At 43.2% G+C, this 23,582-nt stretch overlaps 1 protein-coding gene across 1 annotated transcript; it reads right to left on the reverse strand.

Annotated features, from left to right (window-relative positions):
* Positions 1 to 1,381: 1,381 nt before the first annotated feature.
* Positions 1,382 to 20,782, reverse strand: grm3 (glutamate receptor, metabotropic 3; the record flags this gene model as incomplete). Its single annotated transcript, XM_079272147.1, has 11 exons — positions 1,382 to 1,534; positions 2,352 to 2,529; positions 3,763 to 3,895; positions 4,217 to 4,410; positions 4,515 to 4,824; positions 5,309 to 5,498; positions 5,616 to 5,858; positions 12,124 to 12,736; positions 13,216 to 13,485; positions 17,761 to 17,904; positions 20,465 to 20,782. The coding sequence occupies 11 exons, from the start codon at positions 20,780 to 20,782 to the stop codon at positions 1,461 to 1,463; spliced, it is 2,667 nt and encodes an 888-aa protein (XP_079128273.1). The 3' UTR covers positions 1,382 to 1,460.
* Between the last annotated feature and the right edge of the window lie 2,800 nt (positions 20,783 to 23,582).

Below are 23,582 nucleotides of genomic sequence, written 5' to 3' on the forward strand. Positions count from 1 at the left end.
AGGGGGGTCGAGAAAGTCATTTCAACCTAAGAATTCCACGGGTTCACTGTAGGGAAACAATCAACAGCAGAAGGCTTGCTAGGGAATAAAACTAAGTGGCATTGTGTTGCCCTGAAACATGTGCTCTATACTGGGGTCACTTTTACATTTACCAGACACGGATTTGCATTTGGTAATGTAAAACCGATCTCTTTTCAATCCCTAACTGGAGCACTATCAAACATACATTAAGGCACATAGCCATATTAAAAACATCACCACATACTGTATCTATGGGGCACGAAAGAACATAAGCTACCACTCCCCTGTAGTTGGAAAAATGCAACATGTGTTCAGCAAAGAGGAACGTTTCCCTCCATTAGTGGTTGAGTTGTTTGAGCACAAATTCGTGATTACATGGGTAAGACACCAATTTGTGTTTGTTGACAGAACTATCGCAGCACTGTCTGTATTGACAGTTTTGAGGCAAAAGAAACGCATCTGATGTGCTATATCCTTTCTGTCCTGTTGTTAGTTGTTATTAGCAATCCGTTACAACAATCCTCTTAGTAAACAGGCAGTTTGAGAGTGGGAGTGTTTCCTTAGTGAACACATGTCTGGAACTATGGCCATTAAGATAAAGGGATCCCAAAATAGAAAAATGAACATTTGTATCAAAGGCAAAACATATTTTCCCTGCAAAAACAGCTACAATGGGTTCTTTATATTGATCTAGGATGCAAAGAAAATCGATCAAGAAGTAAATCGATGAATTGTCAAATTGTCCTGGAACAGTGTAACTGTAAGTCGATGAGTTTGGTGGATTTTTGTACATGTCCGTTCCAGCCATCCTTTACCGGCCAGTTTATGCGTTTGTCCACATTCATTCGAGGGTTACAAGACTGTCAACATTGTGCTGTTTGAACCATCAGTAGTATAATATACAAATGTACAGATACACAATATAAATACATACATAATTGGTTATTACAATGAGACCTACAAAAAAGCATGAGAATAAAAAGTCTGTGGGATATTGCAGGTGAGGCAAGCAGAGCCACAAATGTGCATCCAGACTGAGGGACACACACCCTCCTACCATGATTAGCGCATGTCTATTTACACCGCATCATAACAAAGCTATCAAAAACAAAGGCTCCAAAAATTCCTCCTAAAAACTTTTTTTTGTTCTTTTGTTTCTCTACAACAATGTCGATTCCATGTATGTACATCCCTAGAAAATAATTTAATTTTAGTTACACACTTTCTACATTTCTGAAACAATACACGTCTAGTCCACAAGGGAGGTTGTTTGTTTGTTTGTGCATGTATTTGTGTGTATGTGTACATATGTTTATGTGTGTGTTTTTATGAGTGTATATAGTGTGTGACTGAGGTGGGGAATGATGGTTTTACGGGGATAATTTTCATGGATTGGCTAACAGTCGCAGGGGCAGATTTAGAGAGTGGACTGGATGTGGTCACAGAGAGGAAGTAGTGGAGTCGACGATTTCTCTCCCGTTGCACACGGTTGGGACGTGGGTGCTGACAGAAGCTAGACAAAGGGATAGAGCGAGAAAGGAGAAGATTAATGCATAGACAAAAATCGGATTTGTGCATATAATAATTCATAACTGACTTCTTCAGTTGATGATTTTTGCTGCAAAATGATAAAACTGACAATTAAGCAATATATGTGTCACATTATGCCAATTGCATTTAAATCAAACAATTGAGGTTTTGACGCTAGTGTAGAAAGAGCATTGCCCTGATAGGCAAATGAAATAAAGGAAGAGTCACATAACTGATGCAAATTACATCAGTGGGGGTGTAAACGCAGACTTAATCGCATGGTAATAAATATGGTATCACTGCTAATTTACGAGTCATTTGTAAAAATAACTTGTGTGGAATTGCACCCAACCCTTAAATGATCTGTTTTTGTGAGGCCAGTTCAGCACCAAGGAATATGTAAAACTATCTAGTCACCTCTTGCTGGCATGCTTCTTTCTTGACATCTCACTGTACTGTTCAACACCACAGCTCTGTCTGTCAGCAGGATGCCATTCTCTGCAGTCTAACAAGCTTACGATGGAAACTGTCAAACACGCATCACCGTAAAGATATAGAGACCTTGCTTGCTTGGGGCATTATAACTTGGCTGTGCTACAGTTTAGATACAAAATACAGAAAACAAACGCCTAGATAGTTTATAATTATGTGTCCCTCATAGCAAATGTGGAACACAGGGAGGCGAAATATTGAATGCTGAAAACTCAACCCATTTGACAGAGGCATGATAATAATAGCGCAAGACAGTGCTGCTCTAAACCCCTGTCTCTTTAAAGATGAGGTAACTGCATGTAACCTACCGTGAGATGCGTATGTGGTGGCAGCCCCACTGACACTGAAGTGATTGAGGTTCAGCCTGTGGCTGGCCACATTCTTCTGTGGCTGGAACATGATGATATGGACCTTGGGAGCAAACATACAGCCCAGGACCACAAAGCCACTCAGACTGACTGAGATACACATGGTAGTGGTCTGAACCTGCAGAGAAAAGAGCAGGAGACAGTAATTAGTAGCCAGACTTTGATGGATACATCTTATGCTAATGTAGTACAAAGAAATTGCTGTTGAGAGCTAAATTGGTGATAATAATCTGTAATAAAGAACATTTGTCAAAGGGATTTTGTTAAATGAGTATTACAAAGTCCTTATCAGAAAATAAAACAATAATACATTGGACGGATACATTTGAAGCATGAAAATGCCAAAAGTAATTAACCAATCTCTAGACGTAAACAGAGCCAACGAGGCATGTAAATAGCAAGCGCTACTATTTATTGGAAGACTCTGTTACCTTGCAACAGTTCAGAGGATAACAATTACAGGATGGATCAATAAAATCCTTAATCAACAGAGACCACAGAGGCCAAACTTAACAGTATCTCAGTGGTAGCTTTTACTTCATTCTCTGTGACTTATTGTACAAAATCAATGCTAAATCTAATCGTAGGCCCGTCTGAAATGGTGTTTGCAGTATGTCCCTTTCAGCTTGCCAAGTCATTGGTGTGGCTCGTCTTGTGTGGCACAGACGTTTTATAACATCAACTCACAGTAGAATCACAGTACTGTACACACAAGCACATAAACGTTCAACCCTTCAACATCTCGCCTGTGCGTGTATATTCTTATACTTATACTATATACTTGTGTGTGTGTGTGTGAGTGGGTGGGGTTGTGTATGTTGGTGATGTTGTGCCTCTACCTGACTAATCTTAGTCAGATTACAAGGCCAAGGAAATGATTATTTCCAGAGAGAGAGAGAGAGAGAGAGAGCTGTTTTTTTTAAAGGGATAAAATGAGCAGCCCTGGCATCAGCATTCCTCTCTTATGTCCTTTGATACAGTGCACAGTGTGTGTGTGTGTTTGCAGAAGCGTGTGCTTAAGGTGTGTGTGTATGCTTAAGGTTTGTATGGATCAAATGAACACTTGCCCCCCTTTGCTGTCAAATCTGGACACGTGTCAGCAGTTTGACAGAGCCTGTCTGTTTGTCATGCCAATACTGCAGAGCTGGGACATTTGCCAGCAGGATTATCAATTGTTTAAGTTGCCTCTATACCTGTGTTGTCACTGCTTTGTGACCTGTGCGCTTGTATTGACATGTTGAGGGGACAACAAAATGCTCAAACAATTATGTTGTCTTCAATATTGTCTGACAATGTCTTCCTAGAAGACAGAGACAAGTATTTGATCGTGTGTGTGTGTTGAAGAAGGTACCCTGTAGTCACTGGATGTAACATAGAAGATGGGAAGAAAGGCCAGCCAGATGATACAGGTGGTGTACATGGTGAATCCAATAAACTTGGCCTCATTGAAGTTCTCAGGGCACTTCCTGGTCTTGAAGGCATACCTAGAGGGAGAACATCATATTTCTGATTAGTTGGACAGCATCTGAACAAAAGTGATGCCGACTCTGCTGGAATGATTGTTGCTATAAAAACTAAACTTCTGAAATTGAAAGAAAAACTGATTTTATATTTATTTATCTCAGAGCCCAGTGAGATTGTTGAGCACATAGGAAAATATGACATGTTTTTTTCTAGGTGTGCATGAAAACAAATGGCACCAAAATGCAGTGAACAAAGTTCTCAGGGTGGAGAACATAAAGGACTTTAGTTGGAACCTTTTGCGAAACTATCATGGCAAATTTAACCAGCTATGACACACTTACACAGTACACAGGATGACCAGGAGCACGTCATATCCCAGTGAAAGCAGCATACTGGAGTCGCGTACGTTACACTTGAGGATGACAGTCTGTCGTCGCTCTGGCAACGTGAAGCGGCGTGTCCCGGGAACTTCCAGCAGCAGCCACACCGACACCATCACTAACTGGACGGAGATTAAGCTCAGACAGATGAACACCTGAAACAGAAGGAAAAGTAGGGTCAGGTCATCAAGATCCACTGTCTATCTGTCCATCCATCTGAATGATGCAGATGGATGGACACGATGCTGCAATCACTCACCTGAGAGGACGGGCTAATGAAGCGTGGCCTCACTGCACCCGCTCCGTCTTTCACGCCGTTGAAAATCCTGGCGATTCTGTTTGTTTTGGTGAGGAGGGCGGAGTAGCAGACCGCGAACGAAGTGCCCAGGCCGAGGCGCCGCAGGGCACAGATGGCAGGAGAGGGTTTGGCCAAGAAGAGAAAAGTCATGGCGTAGGACATGAAGACTCCAGAGAGGAGGATGTAACATAGCTCTCTGCCGGAAGCTTTCACCAGCGGTGTGTCGTTGTGTCGGACAAACACCCAGAACACCAGACCGGTGCACATAAACCTGTGGAGCAATTTAATGGCGGCACAGTTACCACTCAAAGTTTCTAGCGAACTACTTTTAAACAAGAATGTTGTGAAAAGGATCCTAAATATACATGTGCATCATGCGAACATACTTGGGTAACATTGGCTGGGGTTGCTGCAGTGTAAATATCTCCAAATCCAATATAAAGCACCACAGAGCTGCTAATGTTATCATTGCTTACATTGCAGCAGATGAGCACTCTGTTTTACCCATTCCTTTTAACTTTTGCTCTTTTGTTTTTGGAAAGGCAAAAAAACAAACATCCTGCAAGCTCTTTGAAAGCAGAGCACTGCTCCTATTGACGGTTGCTAAGCTATGATTGGACAATCACTGCTTGGAGGAAAGGTCAATTCCCTTGCCCCATCCCAATATATACACACCCACAAACACACACACACTCACACTCACACCCCTCAGGAGTCAGAATCTGACATCCTGTTGACAGTCCTTTATCACTCACCCTACACAGGCGATGGTAATTGGAACAATAGCCCAGGCATCTTCCCACATAATATAGTCCTCAGGAAGGTCATAACAGGACGTCAGCTCATCAGTGGGCCACTGGCCGGGAGCGCAGGGCGAGCAGGTGAACTCATCAGCCAGGTATTCATGAGGATCGCAGGCTGTACAGATCCAGCAGCAGTACTCACCTGGGGAACAGGAATATGAACAGCAGAATGTGTCGGTCTGATATTTCTCAAAAGGCACTGCTGCTTGGTATGGTATGCTGCGACAAAGAAGAACATTGTTGAAATTCAGTCTCCTACCTGCCTGCATTTTCTTCATCTCATTGCGTTCACAGGGGTCGCTGCACTGCGAGGTGGGCACCACTTCTCTTGGCCAGTGAATTAGATCGTTGCTTAGAGTCAGACTCTCTGCCCAGTCACCGACTGGCACGTAACCGTAACGATCGGCAGAGCGCTGGTAGCTGAAGATGTTGTATCGGCCCACGCCGTCCCCCTGGGAATCAAATTTCACGACTGTCTCACTGCCTGGAGGAGAGAAAGGGGCTGCAGGGGGTGAGAGGAGACAAAGAGTGGCAAAGAAGAAGATAAGACAAATGGGAAAAAAAGGAGATTAAAGCTAAACGATCACAAACAATCATCCCATTGATGGCTCATTGATGCCTCTTATAAGCAACAATGAGGACAGAGACAAGCAGCCATGGTCAGTTAAGCCTTAGGAGTCCAGAACAGACAGTGAAGGGCATTAGAATAGAGTGTTTTCATTACTGAAGACCAGCCAGTTACTAGGCTATAAATGCCTGGTATGCTTGGTGATGTCTGTGTGTATCAATGGCCTCCCATCCTTCCCTGAGGTCACATACGGATTAAACACTACTCTGAATTCCAATCTGACAAAGTTTATTACCAAATGCATCATTAACAAACTGCCTATAAAGTCATATCGGCATAAAGTCAGAAGACTGAATCCCTGAGCAGTGCTAGCTACCCACACATTGATAGAATTAGCCTCTGGGTCCCTTATGTGAGGGAGGTACACTGCTGAAACTGCCAAATTGGTTTGTATACAAGTTGTTATGAAAGGATTACCATCTACCCTGAGGATGTGGGAACAGAAGCGATTGGCAGGATGCTGAAACCATTACAAAAAAAACAAGGAGAAAAGTGGCCATGGACTGAGGGAAACAAAGAAACTTCTTAATGTGTTGCAGGCAGTGTTGGAGCTGACAGTGCTGACACTTGGTCGTTCTGACACAGACAAAGTGTATGCCGCTCCTACAGTCACTGCCGCTTCTGTCCTTACAGCGGAGCAATCAACTCTATGCAGCTGACACACTGTATAGGGCTGAGTGTTACACGCTGCTGCCTCCCCTGTCAAATGATGATGTGGCTGGGTTTATAAAGCGCCACTCCTCAACGGCTAACAAGCCTCTTGGTCTTCAGTGCACATCAGCATTGACGACACTGTGCTGCCTGCCTCATATCTCAGTGTCATTGGGTAACTGTAGAAATCACCAGCCAAACGTACAGCTTGGGATCAGGGGAATGCATCAAAATACAGATTGTGGATGTGTGTGGATGTGTGCCTGTGGAGGCTCCATTAGGTTTTACTTTACAATGTGATGGTTAAGGTATTGCTCTGAGCGCTATGAGGCTGTGCTGACAGAACCGAAGCTCTGACCCTGCTGTTAGCGGCGTGTGCGTGCGTGCATGCAACACTGAAGCCGCACTATTGTTGGGAAAGCTCAGTGTGCTCGGAGAAGAATAGCGTGTCAGATGGCAGCAGAGGGGGTTAGGGTTTATGAAATCCATAAATCACCCTCTATCTTTTCTCCTCGCTCTCTCTCTGTGTCTCAGGAAAGTGTCAAGTCGTCTTTGGATTGTAGGGCTAAATGTTTCAGTGACAGCTAAATGAAAATTATTTCAATAAGATGGTGATAATATCTACAGACCAAGGAGAGATATGAATCCATTATATTGCAAGTTGACAGATAATAAAGTCTGTTAATAACACTGAGCAATAAGACAAGCCGGGCCTCCTCCTCTTAGACACCCATACACACTCACAGAAACACTTTGCCATGAGCTAACTATCACAACTGCACCTTATTGGGACCTTCGATGTGTGCTGAAGGCTAATTAGCTGTATTTGGTAATTACGTGTAATACCGACTAAAGAGATAACGGTATTAGCCTACGGACCCATTTGAGGGCGCCGTATTGTCCTTGACTTCCCTCGAACAGATCACAGTCAGGAGCAATAAACTCAGAGAACTGGCGATTCCTCCTTATAACCAACACCAGAGACCTTGCTGACGTGAGAGAGTGAGCAGCTTATCGGACAAAAAGCGTTTGAGGGTGCAAGATAGAGCTGGCGAAGGCCACCAAGACCCTGTGACTGCAGAGAGCTGAGACAAGCAGTCCAAGTACTTGACTGATGGACACCACTCTCTCTGCTGAGCACCGTCCTGGAATCAATTAAAACATCTGGTGAACTCAGAGATCCAGCGGCAATACATACTCACAATGACAATTCTAACTTGTTGGTGCTGTTTACCATGTTCACCATATTAGTTGAGCCTGTTAGCATGCTAACATTTACTAATGAGCACTAAATACAAGGTATGGTCATGGCTGATGGGAATGTCAAATGTTTTGCAGGTATTTAGTCATAAAGCAAAGTATTGGACACACTGAAAACGCCCTCAGCACTATTCCTAGCTTTTTAAGTGACTGCATCCAATGGTGTGCCATGCCTTCTCAGCGACATTCTCCCCAAATCATTCACTCTGTTGCACTGGATACGATGTATAATTCTAGACAAAAAAACAACAACCCAAAGTGCCCTTTGTGCAACTGTGAATATACTGCTGTTTATCTAAGAGGATTCATTGCATCGTCAACCAAAATCTACTAAATTTATCAACCAGCTGAGGCCACAGAATGTCAAACAAATAACTGAAAAAAGAAGAATAAAGTCAGGTGAGACAAACTGCGGTTGGAACGCAGCCGAACCAGATCCCTCATTTTTGTGAGAATTCTTTTTAGCGTCCCCACTAACTCGAGAAACACCTTATTATTCTAGCTTAATTAGAAGCTTGGTGAAAACAAGCTTTTCATTCAGAAGCTGTGAAATTAATTATGTTCTCGGCCATGTCGGGCTAAAGCGAAGCCCAAGGGGGGATTGTGGGTATTAAAGACAGGGAGAGAGAGAGAGGAGGCAAAGGGGGCTTGGGGGGAATAAGTAGGAATCAGTAATCTGAAAGAGAGAGCGAGAGAGATAGAGAGAGAGAGGGAGAGAGAAGGCAAATCTTTTCTTTTTAGTGTGTGTGTGACTAAATATTCAAAAGCTGGTTGTTGATTCGTGGTTGTTTATGGAATAGAGAATTGTATTTCCAAGTGTCAATTCATCTGAATCCCGGATTTACTCCTAATTTAAGCGTGCCAAAGCAAACACTGCATATAGGGCTGTGCACAAACGCACACCTGTTCCAGGTAAAATACAACAGCTCTGCATGCTAATGGTGTGACCAACCTTTCTTATCCCTCTTTTTCCTCCTCCAGAGGGTTGTAGACCTTACACATCTGTGACCACACAGACACACATCCCTGAGCATATGAAGATATGGACACGGGGAGGCACTCACATGTCACAAACGCACACGCAAACAGATCACATCAGCTATATTTGTTCTCCCCGTAGATCCAGTCACTGGGGACTGAGGCGGTGCCTTGGCCACGGATCAACAGGCCTCAGGGGAACACAAGACAGATAGGGAGGAGAGGAGGAAGTCGAGAACAAGGAGGATAAATATATAGGCGGAAAGGTGCAGCAGCAGAAAGCCGCGGCTCTACTGAAATAAACGTGGTGAGATAGAGGAGACAAAGAAAGAAATGGCAGGCCAAAAGCAGGAGGTGCTGGGAGGAAGAAGGAGCCAAGAGACATGATAAGGGCAAAGAAAGGAGGGAAGTGACAAGGGAGACGAGGGAGAAGAATACGAGAAAAAAGAGAGGATATAGCAGGAGAGAAAAGCAAGGAACTAGTGTGACAGCAGCAGAGATATAGGTGGACGGAGGAAAGCCTTTAGACGGAGGAATCAATTGCGAAAAGGTAAGGGATGGATGGAGGGATGAGCAAAGTGAATGAGTGGAAGAACAGACCGGCGCAGAGAGGCGGTGGAGGCAGGAGAGCAACCTTGTGAAGTCCGAGTGGGATGTGCTGTTTTTGAATGTAGAGAGAGAGAGTAGGACTCTTTCTGGGTGGGAGAGAGAATTGAGACAGAGAGATATATAGAGAGACAGAGTGAGAGAAAAAGAGACAGAAAGACAGAGAGGGACAGAGGGGGACAGAGGCAAAGAGACGGAGGAAAGAGTGTGAAGAGAAAATGGGGGAGAGAAGGAGTGAAGGTTGTTCTCCAGCATCTAAACGTTGCGGTAAGCTTGCTGCTTAATATGGCCCTGAAGGCACACCGCCTCTGCTAACATCGACGTATCACACACACACACACACACACACACACACACACACACACGGAGGGAAGGGGGAATATCACATCTATCATCACTATTTGAACAGAAGACTGCGTGCATGCGTGTATACACTGATATGCTTGCTGCAGATCGGGTTGGTGGGTGGGTGGGAGTTGAATGATGGCTTTGAGAAGTGTGTGGGTTGGGGGTGTCTGCAATTTTATACTGGAAAAAAAACGAGCATTTCAATCTGCTTCTTTGTAAAAAAAGGTTAAAGGAAAAAGCTGACTGTATGTGTGTACGTACGTTCGGTTTTGTGTTCGAAGCATGTAGCGAGGCACAAATGTGCCCCTGTGTCTGTTACTCGATGGCGGGGAGCAGTTCCCATGATCTATCAGATCACTTCAACAATTGGCAATAGTGTCGGCTTCATTACCATAGCAACTAGCGAGATGAGACGAGATGAAGAGAGCTACATATGAAAACACAGTCCTATCCACACAACATACTGCCTCAGAGCACCACAACACATTTGTGTTATGATTGTAAAGTTAAGGACAGTATTATCAGAGTATTGTGAAGCATTAAAATGAAGTGAGACCCAACTTTGATGCAATGTATCGAGTGTATAATGAACATGCATGTGTGTGTGTGTGTGTGTGTATGAGAGAAGGAGATGGCAGAGAGATAGAGAGCGCTGAACAGTGTTGGTTTTCCATCTGCTACAGTTCAGACTGAGAGCACTGCGGATGGTGATGCTGCAGTATTTATTCTCCACATTCAACCTCAACTCACCTCACCTCCTTTCCTTACATACTATGGAAAGATGCGTATGTACAGCAGTGTGAGTGTGCGTCATTCTGGGGCTAAACCAACAGCTAAAAGCAAACGCTGCCACGGTTCCCAGTTTAACTGTACCGCCACCTTCAACATCCTCATCGTCTTATCAGCGCAGATTCTTTGAATGCATTTTTTTCTTCCCCAAACCGATAGAGCTGTTTGCCATGCTGTCACCGTCGTCACTGACACTGAGCTGTAAAGACCTCAAGATCCTTGTACATGCTGTTCCTCTCTTCACAGAGTAACGACATGCGCCTCATCATGGACATACATCAGAGGTGGAAAGAAGGGAGGGGAGCGGGAGAGGGGAATGTACGGAAGAGAGATGGTCAGACATGAAGATGTAAGGAAGTCACACTGGATTCACACCTCTCTTTCTTCAACTTATTCCACACATTTTCAAACTTTCTATGTGTGAATCTGCATATCTATTCAACCCTTCTCTGTATGCATCCTATAAGAGAGTGGTTATCATTTGTGCCAACCGGAGGCTGCGACTGCAATCGTCTTGACTGTCTTTCCTCTCCCTCTTCCTTCCTCTCTATCTTACTCACACTCTTCCTCCCTCTATCCTTCTTTATGTCTCCCTCCTCTCATGCAGAAATGCTCCAAGTCCTTTGATTTGTAGCAGAAATGAAGATTGGAAATTTCAAAGCGAATCCTCTTCTTCTGCTGATGCACGCTCTCCCACTCCGGCATTGCCTCAGTGCTCCCTTGTTCCTTCCCTCCTTCCTTCCTTATTTCTTTTTCTGTCTTACTCCCTTTTACCTTACCCCAAACTCTCCTTTCTCATTCGAGTCTGCCCGTCATTCTTATCTATAAGCTTCCCTCCCCCTCCCTTCATATGTAGTGCCATTCTTTCATCCTCCATCCATTCCCCCAGCGTCTCGTGGCAAAGCTGGCGTGTTAGCGCTGTTTGTTAGGCTGTTTTGATGTCTGCTCCTGGTCACGGTTGGTGGAGGAATAAGCACCTCTAAACCTGTGTCAGTCCCCGAGACACAGCAGTTTATTTATAACGCTGCCTTTGTACGCCATCTGTCAGTCAAGCCAATCCTCTGTCTCTTCTCCCCCTACTCTACAGAGACTGACAGACAGACAGGCAGCCTGCTATAGGAGCTATTATAACACACACAATCTCATTAGTTCAAGACAGAAGAATATGGCTGACGGATTAGCAGCAGCTCTCATTCCTCAAAGCAACTTTGTAGTGTCGTATCAATTACGCATGGGTAATAGGTGTCAATAGCATGGCTGGCTCCGACAATACATAGCAATTAAGCAGATTTGTCTCAGTACTTTTTATGTTCTGTGGAAGGACAACATCCTCGCGTTGTTCATGAGCGGACTGTTAAGTAGGAACAACACTCCTATTCCTGTCTGTTTCTTGCTATCTCTCCCCTTTCCTCCCCAACTTTCTCTCCGTCATTCACGTATTTTCACTCTCCATCCATCCACCTTGAACAACTTATTTAGGACTCTACACTCGCTCCAGCTCCCTTACCTGTGAAGCTGACATTTAGGATGTAATCCCTGTAGAGTCTGCGCCCATCCAGTGCCTTCATGCTGTCGCACAGCTTGGTGGTGTTGAAGCACAGGCTGCGTTGCATATAATGGAGTGCATGAGCCATGGCGTACACCGCGTTCACCACAAACATGATCTTGGACTCTGGTTCAAAGTTACTCTTGTCGATCGACAAGTCCAAGTCACACAGTGGGAGAGACGTCTCTCCCAATCCAACACCTCCTCCTGCTCCTCCCCCACCCAAGGAGCACTGGAACCGCTGCTCCCAGAATTCCCTGTACCAGGGATTACGATGGTTTTTGACTGGGTTTAGGCTGAGAAAGTAGCGGTTGAATTCTGGCAAGGGATTGGCTGCCAGCTCAAGTGTGATGGCTCCTTCAGCGCTGACCTCATTTCCCTTGACAATACTTTCCTGTGCACCCCAGCCATCGCTGGCCACCCAGATAAAGGAGGTGTTCAGCCTGGCAGCTGCTGCCAACAGCTCTCTGGCATCGTCGCTACGCAGGAAGAGGACTGCCACATGGGCATTCGGCTTCTGGAGGAGCTGACGGATCACAGCTTCATAGGACTTCTTAGCATTAGAACGCCCCACCTGGACGGAAAGAGGACATTAATGTAATGACAGATGTACTGTAAATGTTCCTTCTACTTTCAAATAGGCCCTTATTTGTGATCATTTATCACCATCATTCAAAGGAATAAACAAGCCAAAAATGTCGTCTGTACTTCCGCCTCACGCCATTATACACCTCTGTAGCAAATGAGATAGAAATGTGTCTGTTAAAATACCCTAAGTGAGTTCTTGGAGATAAGCTTTACATTTTTTGGTTCACAACTGACAACACCAGTGTAATATGACCTCCATTTGTGTGTAGGACAAGATAAGACATGGGGACAAACTTTTATAAACTCACAAATTTAGGACCTCATTGATCGTTAGTGGTGCAGCTTCAGGCCATACATTAGTGTGATAATGCTGATTGAAAGTTTAAGTTGTTTTTTGGTATCTTACTTTGAGCAGTTGTTGCTAATATTCATGCAGAAATAAACTCATTCTATTTCATGTCTTACCTTCTCTGAAGTAGCGATACAGATGTTCCTCATGCGTGCCTCTTGTTCAAAGGCCTCTATACCGGTTTCACCGTAATCACCCTCCGATGCCACGGTGGACACGTATGTCCAGTTGAAAAACCGGAGAATCTCGGCCATGGCTTTGGCCTGGTAGAAGTCGGGGGGCACCGTGCGGGCGAAGTAATCGTAGCGGGTCTTATCACTGAGCTTGGCACTGGTCGAAGCATAGCTTATCTGAGGAATCTGAAAGAGCCTGAGAAGATTGGCAACCTGTAGGGAGAAACAGTACAATGAGAAATGAATCAGCTGGAATAATTCCAAACCCTCTTGCAAATTAAAGCATTTTAATGAATTGTAGGAATTTAACTTAATTGAATCACTCATCACGTGGCAAATTTTGCTAACGACTTTGTTTCAGAATAAATACACTTAGTTTGAGAGACTATCAATATTATCTGCATAGATACTAAATTAGTCCAAATAAGTCCTTTTGATTTTGTGTAGCTTGAGAAAGAATGTAATTGATTGACTGACTGATTCTGATCCCAATTTAGTTTGTTATTTTTTTACTTCTGAAATCGGAATTTTATTGTATTTTGTCCCATTAACCTCTGATTCCTTTATGCAATGTGATATGAAAATATTTTTCGATAAGCTGCGGTTTGGAACCGTGTTAAACTCAAGAGTCAATGCTTTCAAGCAGCTACTTATAGTGTTTGCAATGCATATGTTTTGAGAGGTGGCAGCAACTGAGCCAATTACTGTACAATTAATTGAATAGGTCACTTGAAAGAAGCAGTACACACAAAGTAGGGGTCGGGGAAAAAAATCATTTCTTAGATGCATCGCGATTCTCTCTTGGAAAATGATGACTTAATGCAGGAAACTCAATAATGGGAGATTTCGAACTAAATTCTCGACGTTATGATTGCCTGTAACAATTCTGTGAGACGAGTCACGAAGTAGACTGCAACTTTTTTGGTCAAGGATTTTCGCCCCTATTTAGTCATTGAGAATCAGAGCTTTCGCGCTATGTTGCACACTTTAAAACCGAGAAACAACATTCATCTCAACGTTTTTACGGACACAGCGATACTGTGCAAGCAAACCAAAGCTGAAGTCATGGAATCAATGAGGACAGTGGGTAGGATGACAGTAACACACTGTGTCACCGCTGCTAAAATAGAAGACCAGCCACAGTGAGAAAAAATAAATCATGTATTGAATACATTTTGTTGCATCAAGAAGAAGATTCCCACCCCCAACACAGTGTCAAAAACTGGAAGATGTACACCCCATGGATTGCTTAACAGTTGCAAGCATAATTCGTTTCATAACAGATACTCAGCGTTCATATCCGATTTCAACATTTCTGAATTGGCCATGAAAACATTTGATCAATACTGGGTATCCCACACAATATAGTGTCTCACTTTGTAGGAAGCTCATGTCTCTAATTTGGTCCAATAGGGCAAAGCAGTGGCGGCCGGCCAATAGAGGGCCACGGGGCCTGGCCCCACCCACCTTGAGCCACAAAAAAATAAAATAAAAAATTATAATATTATTAATTTTTTTAATAATATTAATAAATTATACAAATTGTCAATATTTGTGTTTTTGAGCTATGTAATATACCCAGTAATATTTGTAAAATAGGATATCTGCGCAAAATAAATGCTTTTCCCTGCTTGTCCTCTCCGCTGGTGCACCTCTCAGCTGTCCCCGTGCACGTCTCTACTGCGCGTGCACGTGCTGGGGCCAGATCGATTTGGCCCAAGGAAGACGGGTCTAATAAGCAGCTTAGCCAATCACTGATTAAAGAAAAAAATGAGTGAACTACAAATTAGCCAATCAGCGCCCTAAAAAAGACTTCCGGGAGGACCAGACCCTCCCGGAAGTCTTTTTCTCCCGGAGTGCCCGTGTCTAGTTCTCATCTCGCGTGTTCTCCCTACCCAGCTGGACGAAGGTCACCGGCTTGCGGTAAAGAAACACAACGAGGAGGTGGATAAAAACCGGCACATTTTATCAAAAATAATTGATTGTGTCAAGTTTTGTGGGGCTTTTGAGTTGGCTTTGCGTGGGCATGACGAGGCTGACTCCTCGGACAACCCTGGCGTGTTCAAGGGACTGGTGGATTTTGTTGCGTCCCTCGACGGTGTGCTGGAGGAGCACCTGGAGACAGACAGCGTTTTTAAAGGGACAAAATGAGCTGTTGGACTGCATGCTGTCGGTTGTAAGGAATTACATTCTGGAGGAAGTAAAGAACGCTGATTTTATCGCCATTCAAGCAGACGAGACGACGGACATTTCCACCCACTCGATGCTAACGGTAACGTGCAAGAGCGTTTTAATGCTCTGGCTATGCTCTCCATGGAGAAGGAACTTGTCAGGGACATGCCTGACTTCAATAAGAAGGTCATTGAGAGGTTTGCCACTCAGAAGAGCAAAGTTCCTTTACAAATAAAAACATGCAGGTTTCCTCACCGCACTGATTGGGTGTTTCTCCAACAAACAAGGTTCATAGGGGCATCTTAAAATATACTTGTTCTATTAGACTATATGTGATATTTATATTTTATTATAATGTATTCATGATATTTATATTGTATATTTATGATTATATGGTATTTATCTATCATATTATACTGAATATTATTATTATATGATATATATATATATACATTAACTGCAATAAAGTGCTCATCCACAGACATGCTGCGACTGCAGGGGTAGTGTTGTTGTGTTGGAGGTTTTTTGTTAATTAGTGATGGACATCATCTAGGGTCTACTGATGTCCATATAATATTCCCTTTTACTGTTGATTGGGGTTTGGTCATGTTCTCTTCATTACAATTTTAGTCACAGATGCCAACACAAATATAATTGCTACACACTCTCATGCACACAAAGACATGTAAACATTCAGATTCAAACATGCACACACACGCAAATAAACAGAAACTACACAGCCATTCTGTTCTCGCCTCCGTTTAATCCTTTTAGAGCGCATCACTCTGGGCTTTTCTATATTTCATTCATAGCTCATTTGATGAGCTGTTTTGACAACATGTCAGAATCTCATTAGACTAATAATGTAAAAGATTAGCAAACACACTTGCATACATACACTGACGTGCACAAGAACAGGTCCACACATACACAGGCACCTGCATTGACGTACACCCACACACACACACACACACACACACACACACACACACACATGGATAAGGGCTGCTTATAGTACTTCGGGAAGGTTTTATGGTTTTAAGATGGCAGTTGACTTAAATGTCAGGGAAGGTCAGGCTGCAAAATGTAACCGCATTGCTCCATTACCTGCCACTGAGCAATGACTACAGCTAACTAAGAGGCGTGTCTGTAGGGACATGCAGAGTTTACTCTGTTAGTGAATGCTTCTCTCTTCCTGTGAGAGAGAGAGAGAGAGAGAGAGAGAGAGAGAGAGAAGGGAGATGTACTGAATGGGTTGAATATGAGAGACGAGTAGAAAAAAAATTAAAGGGAAGGAGGAAAAATTGGTGCAGTGGAGGGCTGCTGTGTGTTTTCTGCTTGGAATGCAAGTCACACACAGCGACACGCACATGCACACATGTACGAACGGAGGGGAGGTATTATGCCTGCTATGTGAATGCCCTTAAAACATTGGAGTTTAGTTGTGCATGGTTAAACATAAAATAATTCCCTATTACTTCATTTACAAGCAATAGAGAGCCTGGCCACGTAGAACGTCATGAAGGAGTAGCTGGGTTAGCTTGTCTGGCAAGAGATCAGAAGGCTGAGCACATTTCGGCTCTCGTAAACAGTGCTGCCCTCGGAAAAAGACAGGTAAAAACAACAGCAACGGCAACAAAGGGCAACAAGAATGAGCTGCAAGAAAACAAGGGGTAATTATGTGTGCTGAAGGACAAGAGACAGAGCAGATGTGTTAACAATGGCTGCCCCAGGAATGAGGAGGAGGAGAAGAAGGGGGCTGAGGTCAGCATACACTGAGCTCTCCCCAAATAGCCGCGAGGGATGCCTCTGAATGCAAATAAAGAAGGAGAAAAAAGAGCAGTAGACAGTGAAGAGAAAGAAGAGAGAAAAGATTTAAGAGACAGAAAAAAGAGAGCTACATAACGTATGGGGAGAGAGAAAAAGAGAGGATGAGAAAAAGACAGAGAAAGTTGCAGAGATTAGGGATTTAGGGACTGATAGGAGGATGCTTTTGTGCAGTCACAGAGGAGTAAGGGAGAGGGAGGTTTTATGCTAAACTATGTAAATTAACCAGCTCTATGACAAGAGCTACAAGAGCCGAGGAGACACACAAGAACACACCAATGGAAAACCTGATTCTAAGAAATAAGTATACACACACACACACACACACACACAGACAGGAATGGACTTGCACTGCCATATCATTGGAAGTCAGCTTCTGCACGCTTGGTCATGAGTAAAAGATGAGAGAAGAAGCCGCCAAGTTAAAGTTAGAGGATGGTGGTGAAGTGCGTCTATAAATACTTCTGTACCTGCATGCTGCGTGTTTACCTGTATGGAGACGCTGCTGAAGGATCCACCTATGACTCCAGCGATTGCGAGCGGGCTGTCGTCCTGCAGAGCGTAAGATCCGTCTGGACAGATGAACTCTGTGTCGTCCACCTTAGTGAGGGAGGCTCTGACAAACTCCAGAGCCTAGGAAACACACCCACATGGACATTTCATATCAAATGCTGTGCAACGTACGGGGTACAATGGTCTATATTATCTATTTATTCTTAATCGGCCTTCAACACACTTTGAACTATGTTCTTTATAAGAAATATGCAACATAAATAAAGACTGATTCATACTTTTCTTTAGTGTAATATTTCTATCTCTTTGAAGGGACGATAAAAGCCCTTTGTCTTACTCTCGCAGCTCTTAGATCACATGTGTCAAACGCAAGGCCCGCGGGCCGAATCCGGTCCGCCACGTCATTTTATGTGGCCCGCGAATCCGCCAGCAAAAAAAAAAAAAAAAGTTTAAAAAATGATTTTTTCTTTTTTTTTGGAAAAATAATTAAAAGTTAGACTTGAAAATCAAAGTATCCCCATGGTCGAAATTATGAGATAGCATGTTGTCTGTGTTCCGACATTAAAACTATCACAACAGGTGGACAGGAGAGGCAACAGCCCAAAAAGCGGTTTTCCAACGATTGAAAAAGATCGACAAACAATCCCAAAATGTCCACGAAGAGAAAAATTGATGCAGAGGGAAGAAAATGTAATGAAAGATGTGAAAGCGAATACGTTTGTGCTTCAAGGAGAAAAACGGGTCTGTCTTCTGTGTTATGAGGCGTGTCGGTGATGAAGGATACAATTCACGACGGCATTTTGACACCAAACACGGAGCTAAATTTAGCCTCCAAGAAAAACACCGAATTGTCCAAGAATTAAAAGGCAGACTGCAATCACAGCAGAATATATTTACACAACTACAGCCCAGTGCATGCTAAAGATATGTGAGCAGTGCTCTGACCAGATACACTTTTACAAATGTCAGTTTGTGAAGAAACACCATCGCAGACCGAGTTCATGAACTAGCAGCAATCTAACAACACAGCCAGCTAAGAGACGAGCAGGTACTTGTGTTTCTAATGAACTGTTGATGAAAGCACAGACAACACGGACACATCATCTATCCATGTTCATCAGACCTGACTCTCAGTGCAGCTCTTGGATGTAGCTGCCATGCACAGGACGACGACAGGGAGGAACATTAGTGATGCAGAGAGGTGACACAAACAGCTTTGAACAAAGTTAATGTAATAACTTGTGTTTGATATTTGTCTTTGTTATTTTCTTTAATAGTTTGATCTTTGATAGAGTCATGTGGGTTTCTTAACCCTCAATTAAAATGATTTATGTTATAACAACAGAAATGTGTTTAAATATCATTTTTCATTTATATAACTGCATGTACAATATTTGTACACTTGAATAAACAATAATCAAATGCAGAGAGAGTTATTTAACAATATGTTAGGAGAAGTTAGTTACACAGTCTTACAGTTACAACCGGCCCTTTGAGGGCGACCGTGATGCTGATGTGGCCCAGAGTGGAAATGAGTTTGACACCCCTGTCTTAGATGCTTTCAGAAGAGGGTCCAAATTGCAAATGAACTCCCCTGACATCAAGCCACATGATAACATATTGCTAGGATGTGAAGAACCAGGCAACGAACCTACAACCCACTTAGGAAAACCAACTGTCAAGAATCCAAGGTTTATACGATCAGTCAAATAGCTCATTGTATGAGATAACTGGATGCATCATCCCTAAATAGCTCAGCAATAAGACACAATATATTTTTTGAAGATAATCCCTGAGGGAAAGTGCTTTAAAAAAAAAATGTCTGCCTCATTTCCCTCTTCACAAATAGCTTCAATCTATACTTCTCATCAAGGATTTGCCGGTATCATTTGAGGCAGGATCTTTACCCGCCATGGATGAAATAGAATTTCTAGGTACATTTACTTTACCTGAATAGTACCTTTTAATGAGACCTTACAGGTTTTACTCCATTTAAAATGGAAACATTGCACTTTTTATTTCTGACACCACAACTTACTTTGCGGAGCAACTTTTAAAATGTAAAATGTAGCAAAAGTTCAAGTCGCCCAGCAGCGCAAAAGAACAGACTGTATCTGAACTGCACTGTTTCTAAAAAGTTGTCTCAGCATTCACAGGTAAATGCAGATACAACTCAAAGCTCAACAACACAGAAATAGGACTTTCTCTGAGAATAAAAACTCCAACTGAGCCATTATTTCAGTAATATGCTGCTCTTTGTTTTTGTTCGAGGATTTCATTACTTTCACCACTGTCATATATATACAAATGCAGCAGATAATACTTACAGTTATACATAAATGCAAGAAGAGCTGGAAATACTGTTCAAAGAACACAAAACTATCTATCAATGTAGTTTCTTGTGATTTAGTGAATTACCAATAATATATCTTGAGCAAGTATGTTTGCAAAAGCAATGCTTGAGTTTAAACATTAACGACATCTTGTGCAAATCAAAGCGTAAGCCATATTAATTCACATATTTAAGACTATATACTACACACGCGTCAACAGTGTTTTAAGTTGATGTCAAGCAGCATAAACTAAAGATAGGAAAAGTAGTTTGATTTTAAATACTGTCTGGAACCATCTCCCTTTAGGAAACATGCAGATTATATGTACAATGATGGCGCTCACCCACCTGCTCCAGTGCATAGGTATCTCTGGAGCAGGTGTCCAGGATGTGGACCCCGAGAGAGACCCCAGGCAACAAAATGTCGTCCTCATTGATTCTGTCAATGGCAAACAGCATGGCCTCCAGCCTCTGGATCCCTCTGTCCTCGTTCACACGCCCACACTCCTCCATCCCAGCACCTTTCTCATGCACAGGGAACAGACCGCCGAGCACCAGATCTCCCTCGATGCGGATCTCCTGGCGGGACTGAAGCGGGTCTCCAACCGAGAGCAAGACGCCCCGACACATCGTGACCAAGATTAGAGCGGGAACGCAGGCCACCATGTTGGGCTCAAGGAGGGATAGGATTGTGAAAATATGAGGAGACGCTTGACAGAGAGCGAGGCAGAGGGAGGTAGGGGGCTGAGGGTGAAGGTTAGGGCTGAGGGGCTTAGGGTGGTGCACGGTGGGGTCGAGTCAAGCAGTGGGCGTGGATGCTTGGGTCGGTCTGTGGCCCATGAAACGGTCAGGGAGAACTGAACTGGACCACACACGGAGGGGCACACCATCTGTACATCATTCCTGTGTGGAGAGGAGTTATAACTCAAGTCAATCTACGTGCAGCTGCAAGATGAAATACTTTTGTAAGTGTTTCTATAAAGTATAAAAACAACAAAGAAGACCTTTGGTGAAGTTTGGGGACACTGTTAACAAGGTCTCAAAGTTGTTTCCGCCTCACAGCCAAAGCCAGGCCATGACTAAAAGGGATATAGGATTGTTTGGAGATTGTACCCACTGCTATCCAACCCCTCCTCCCTCCCTTACATCACCCAGTTAACTTTCTTCTTATAAGTGTGTATGTGTGTGTGTGTGTGTGTGTGTGTGTGTGTGTGTGTGTGTGTGTGTGTGTGTGTGTGTGTGTGTGTGTGTGTGTGTGTGTGTGTGTGTGTGTGTTTGCCCCTGGTTGTATCAGGATAAGCCAGCTTAGATGGCTGGTTGATACATGAGCCCAGCCTTCTCATGCCACAGATCAGAAAAGCTTCTCCAATCTGATCTCTGTTCCAACAATTCTCTGCTCGTCCATGAGTTTATACCCCCAAGTATGTGTGTGTGTGTGTGTGTATTACCAGATGTATTGCTCCCCCTCTTCTCTGCATAATTACAGTGTGAGGACTGAATGCATATTTACCATAAAAGAAGCTAACTGGCAACAATGAGGCCAACAACAGCTGATGTTACTTATCATAGATTACAATTAAATTAAAGCTATCACTTTGTGTTATGACGTGTGTGTGTGTGTGTTCACATTCTCCATGTACATGTTCCTCAGGGAACTCCTAAAAAAAACAATATAAAGCAAAAATATTAAGCTGAACACATTTTTAAAGGAGCTTGCCACATATTTTACATGTCAAAGTCAAGTTCCGATCCATGGACTACAGTTGGATAATGTCCCTGTATGATACAGACATTTATTGTCCCCAAGCCACATTTTTAATTCCAATATTTTGGTTTACGGACCTACAAAACTATGATATTCACATCAGATACACGTAGCTGCAGTATACTATGTCTGCGTTTTGTGCAAATTTGCAAATGTTAGAATGCAAACACGCCAAACAAAGATAGTAAATAGTATACCTGCTTAACATCAGCATGTTAACATGGTCTTCGTGAACCTCTTAGCATGCTGACGATCAGCTCAAAGCACCGCTGTGCTTATTACAGCCTCACTGGGCCGCTAGCAAGGCTGTAAATTGTTTGTCTTCGAATATGGCAAAATACAGATTGCATTTACTCGTGTAAGAGGTCCGGTTACAACGTGATCTACATCGCCTCCAGGCGTGGTCTGGCTGATATATCAAGATATATTGCACGTTAACACCATGTTGAAATGGGGTATAAGTCAGCATGTCCCAGCCCCTGCTGCATTGACCTTTCTTTTCCTGCAAGTTCTACAACTTTATGCAAATGCCACACTAGATGTCCAAGGATTTAAAGATTCAGCTTTAAGATATAATAAATAACCTCTTCTTAGTGTAGTCTCGTTCTCTTTCTCTCTGTGTTTATATCTTAAACTATTTAACGAATGGAAAGACAGTAAAGCCAAGAGTAGGAAACAGCTTTCTTCTTTTCTCATGTCTGTCATGTCTCATGTTTGCAGTATCTTCAGTCCTCAGTAGAATTAAGCTGGAAGTTGACGTTTAGACTTTGAAAATCAATCAAGACAATGTCCTGCAATTTCTGTTGATTGGTGGCATCTCTGGCCGAAACAATGTGTGTGTGTGTGTGTGTGTGTGTGTGTGTGAGAGAGAGAGAGAGTGTAACCCCCCTCCCCCCTTAGGTGGGCAGGTAGGAGGATGAAAGCTTCTCTTAGATGCAGGCAGCTCTGATTTTTCTACAGGCCGCTGCCATACCACTCTGCTCAGTAATATGACACACACACACACACATACAGACAAACACATGAACCCAGACAAACACCCACCCACACACGCACACTCAGACATACACACTCGCACGCATGCACAAACACACACCTCTGCGTCTCTGAGGCGGTTGACCTAAAAGTAGACTATTTCTATGTCTCCCGTCTCTCTCAACCAACAAAGATCTGAGTTATTGTGTTCAGTAAACATGTAGGAGACACACAGAATGTATGATAAATTCATTTTACAGAAGATATTCGAGTGCTACGACCCCATTTAAACCAGTAACATTTGTATGATGTACCCTGATATGCAAATGGTCAAGTTGTTTCCTGTCAAAAACCCCACAAGAGACTACCTGACATGTATTTGATGAATATATAATTCAACCTAATGCCTGCTCTTTTTGGAAAGGAAATAAATGGTGTCGATGAAAGATCGTCCTCGATGTGTGTGTGTGTGTCCATAGAATGTGTGTTTGTGGATTGGGGGAAAAAGGCAGAATCCCTTTGAATGATTTCCAATATTCCACTGAAATAGCGGTTCCTGAAAATCAACTCTTCAAACAAACTTACATCATTATTAGAGCCCACTTTTTAAACTAATACAAAGGGGAACTTTGTAATGAGCTCAGTTGTGAGGACAACACTGCAACAAGGCAGCAAATGTGGCTGTGTGTTTGTTTTGAGTATGCGTACATTTGTGTACAAGTGCAA

Source organism: Melanostigma gelatinosum (assembly GCF_949748355.1).
Source record: "Melanostigma gelatinosum genome assembly, chromosome: 1".
Classification (NCBI taxonomy): domain Eukaryota; kingdom Metazoa; phylum Chordata; class Actinopteri; order Perciformes; family Zoarcidae; genus Melanostigma; species Melanostigma gelatinosum.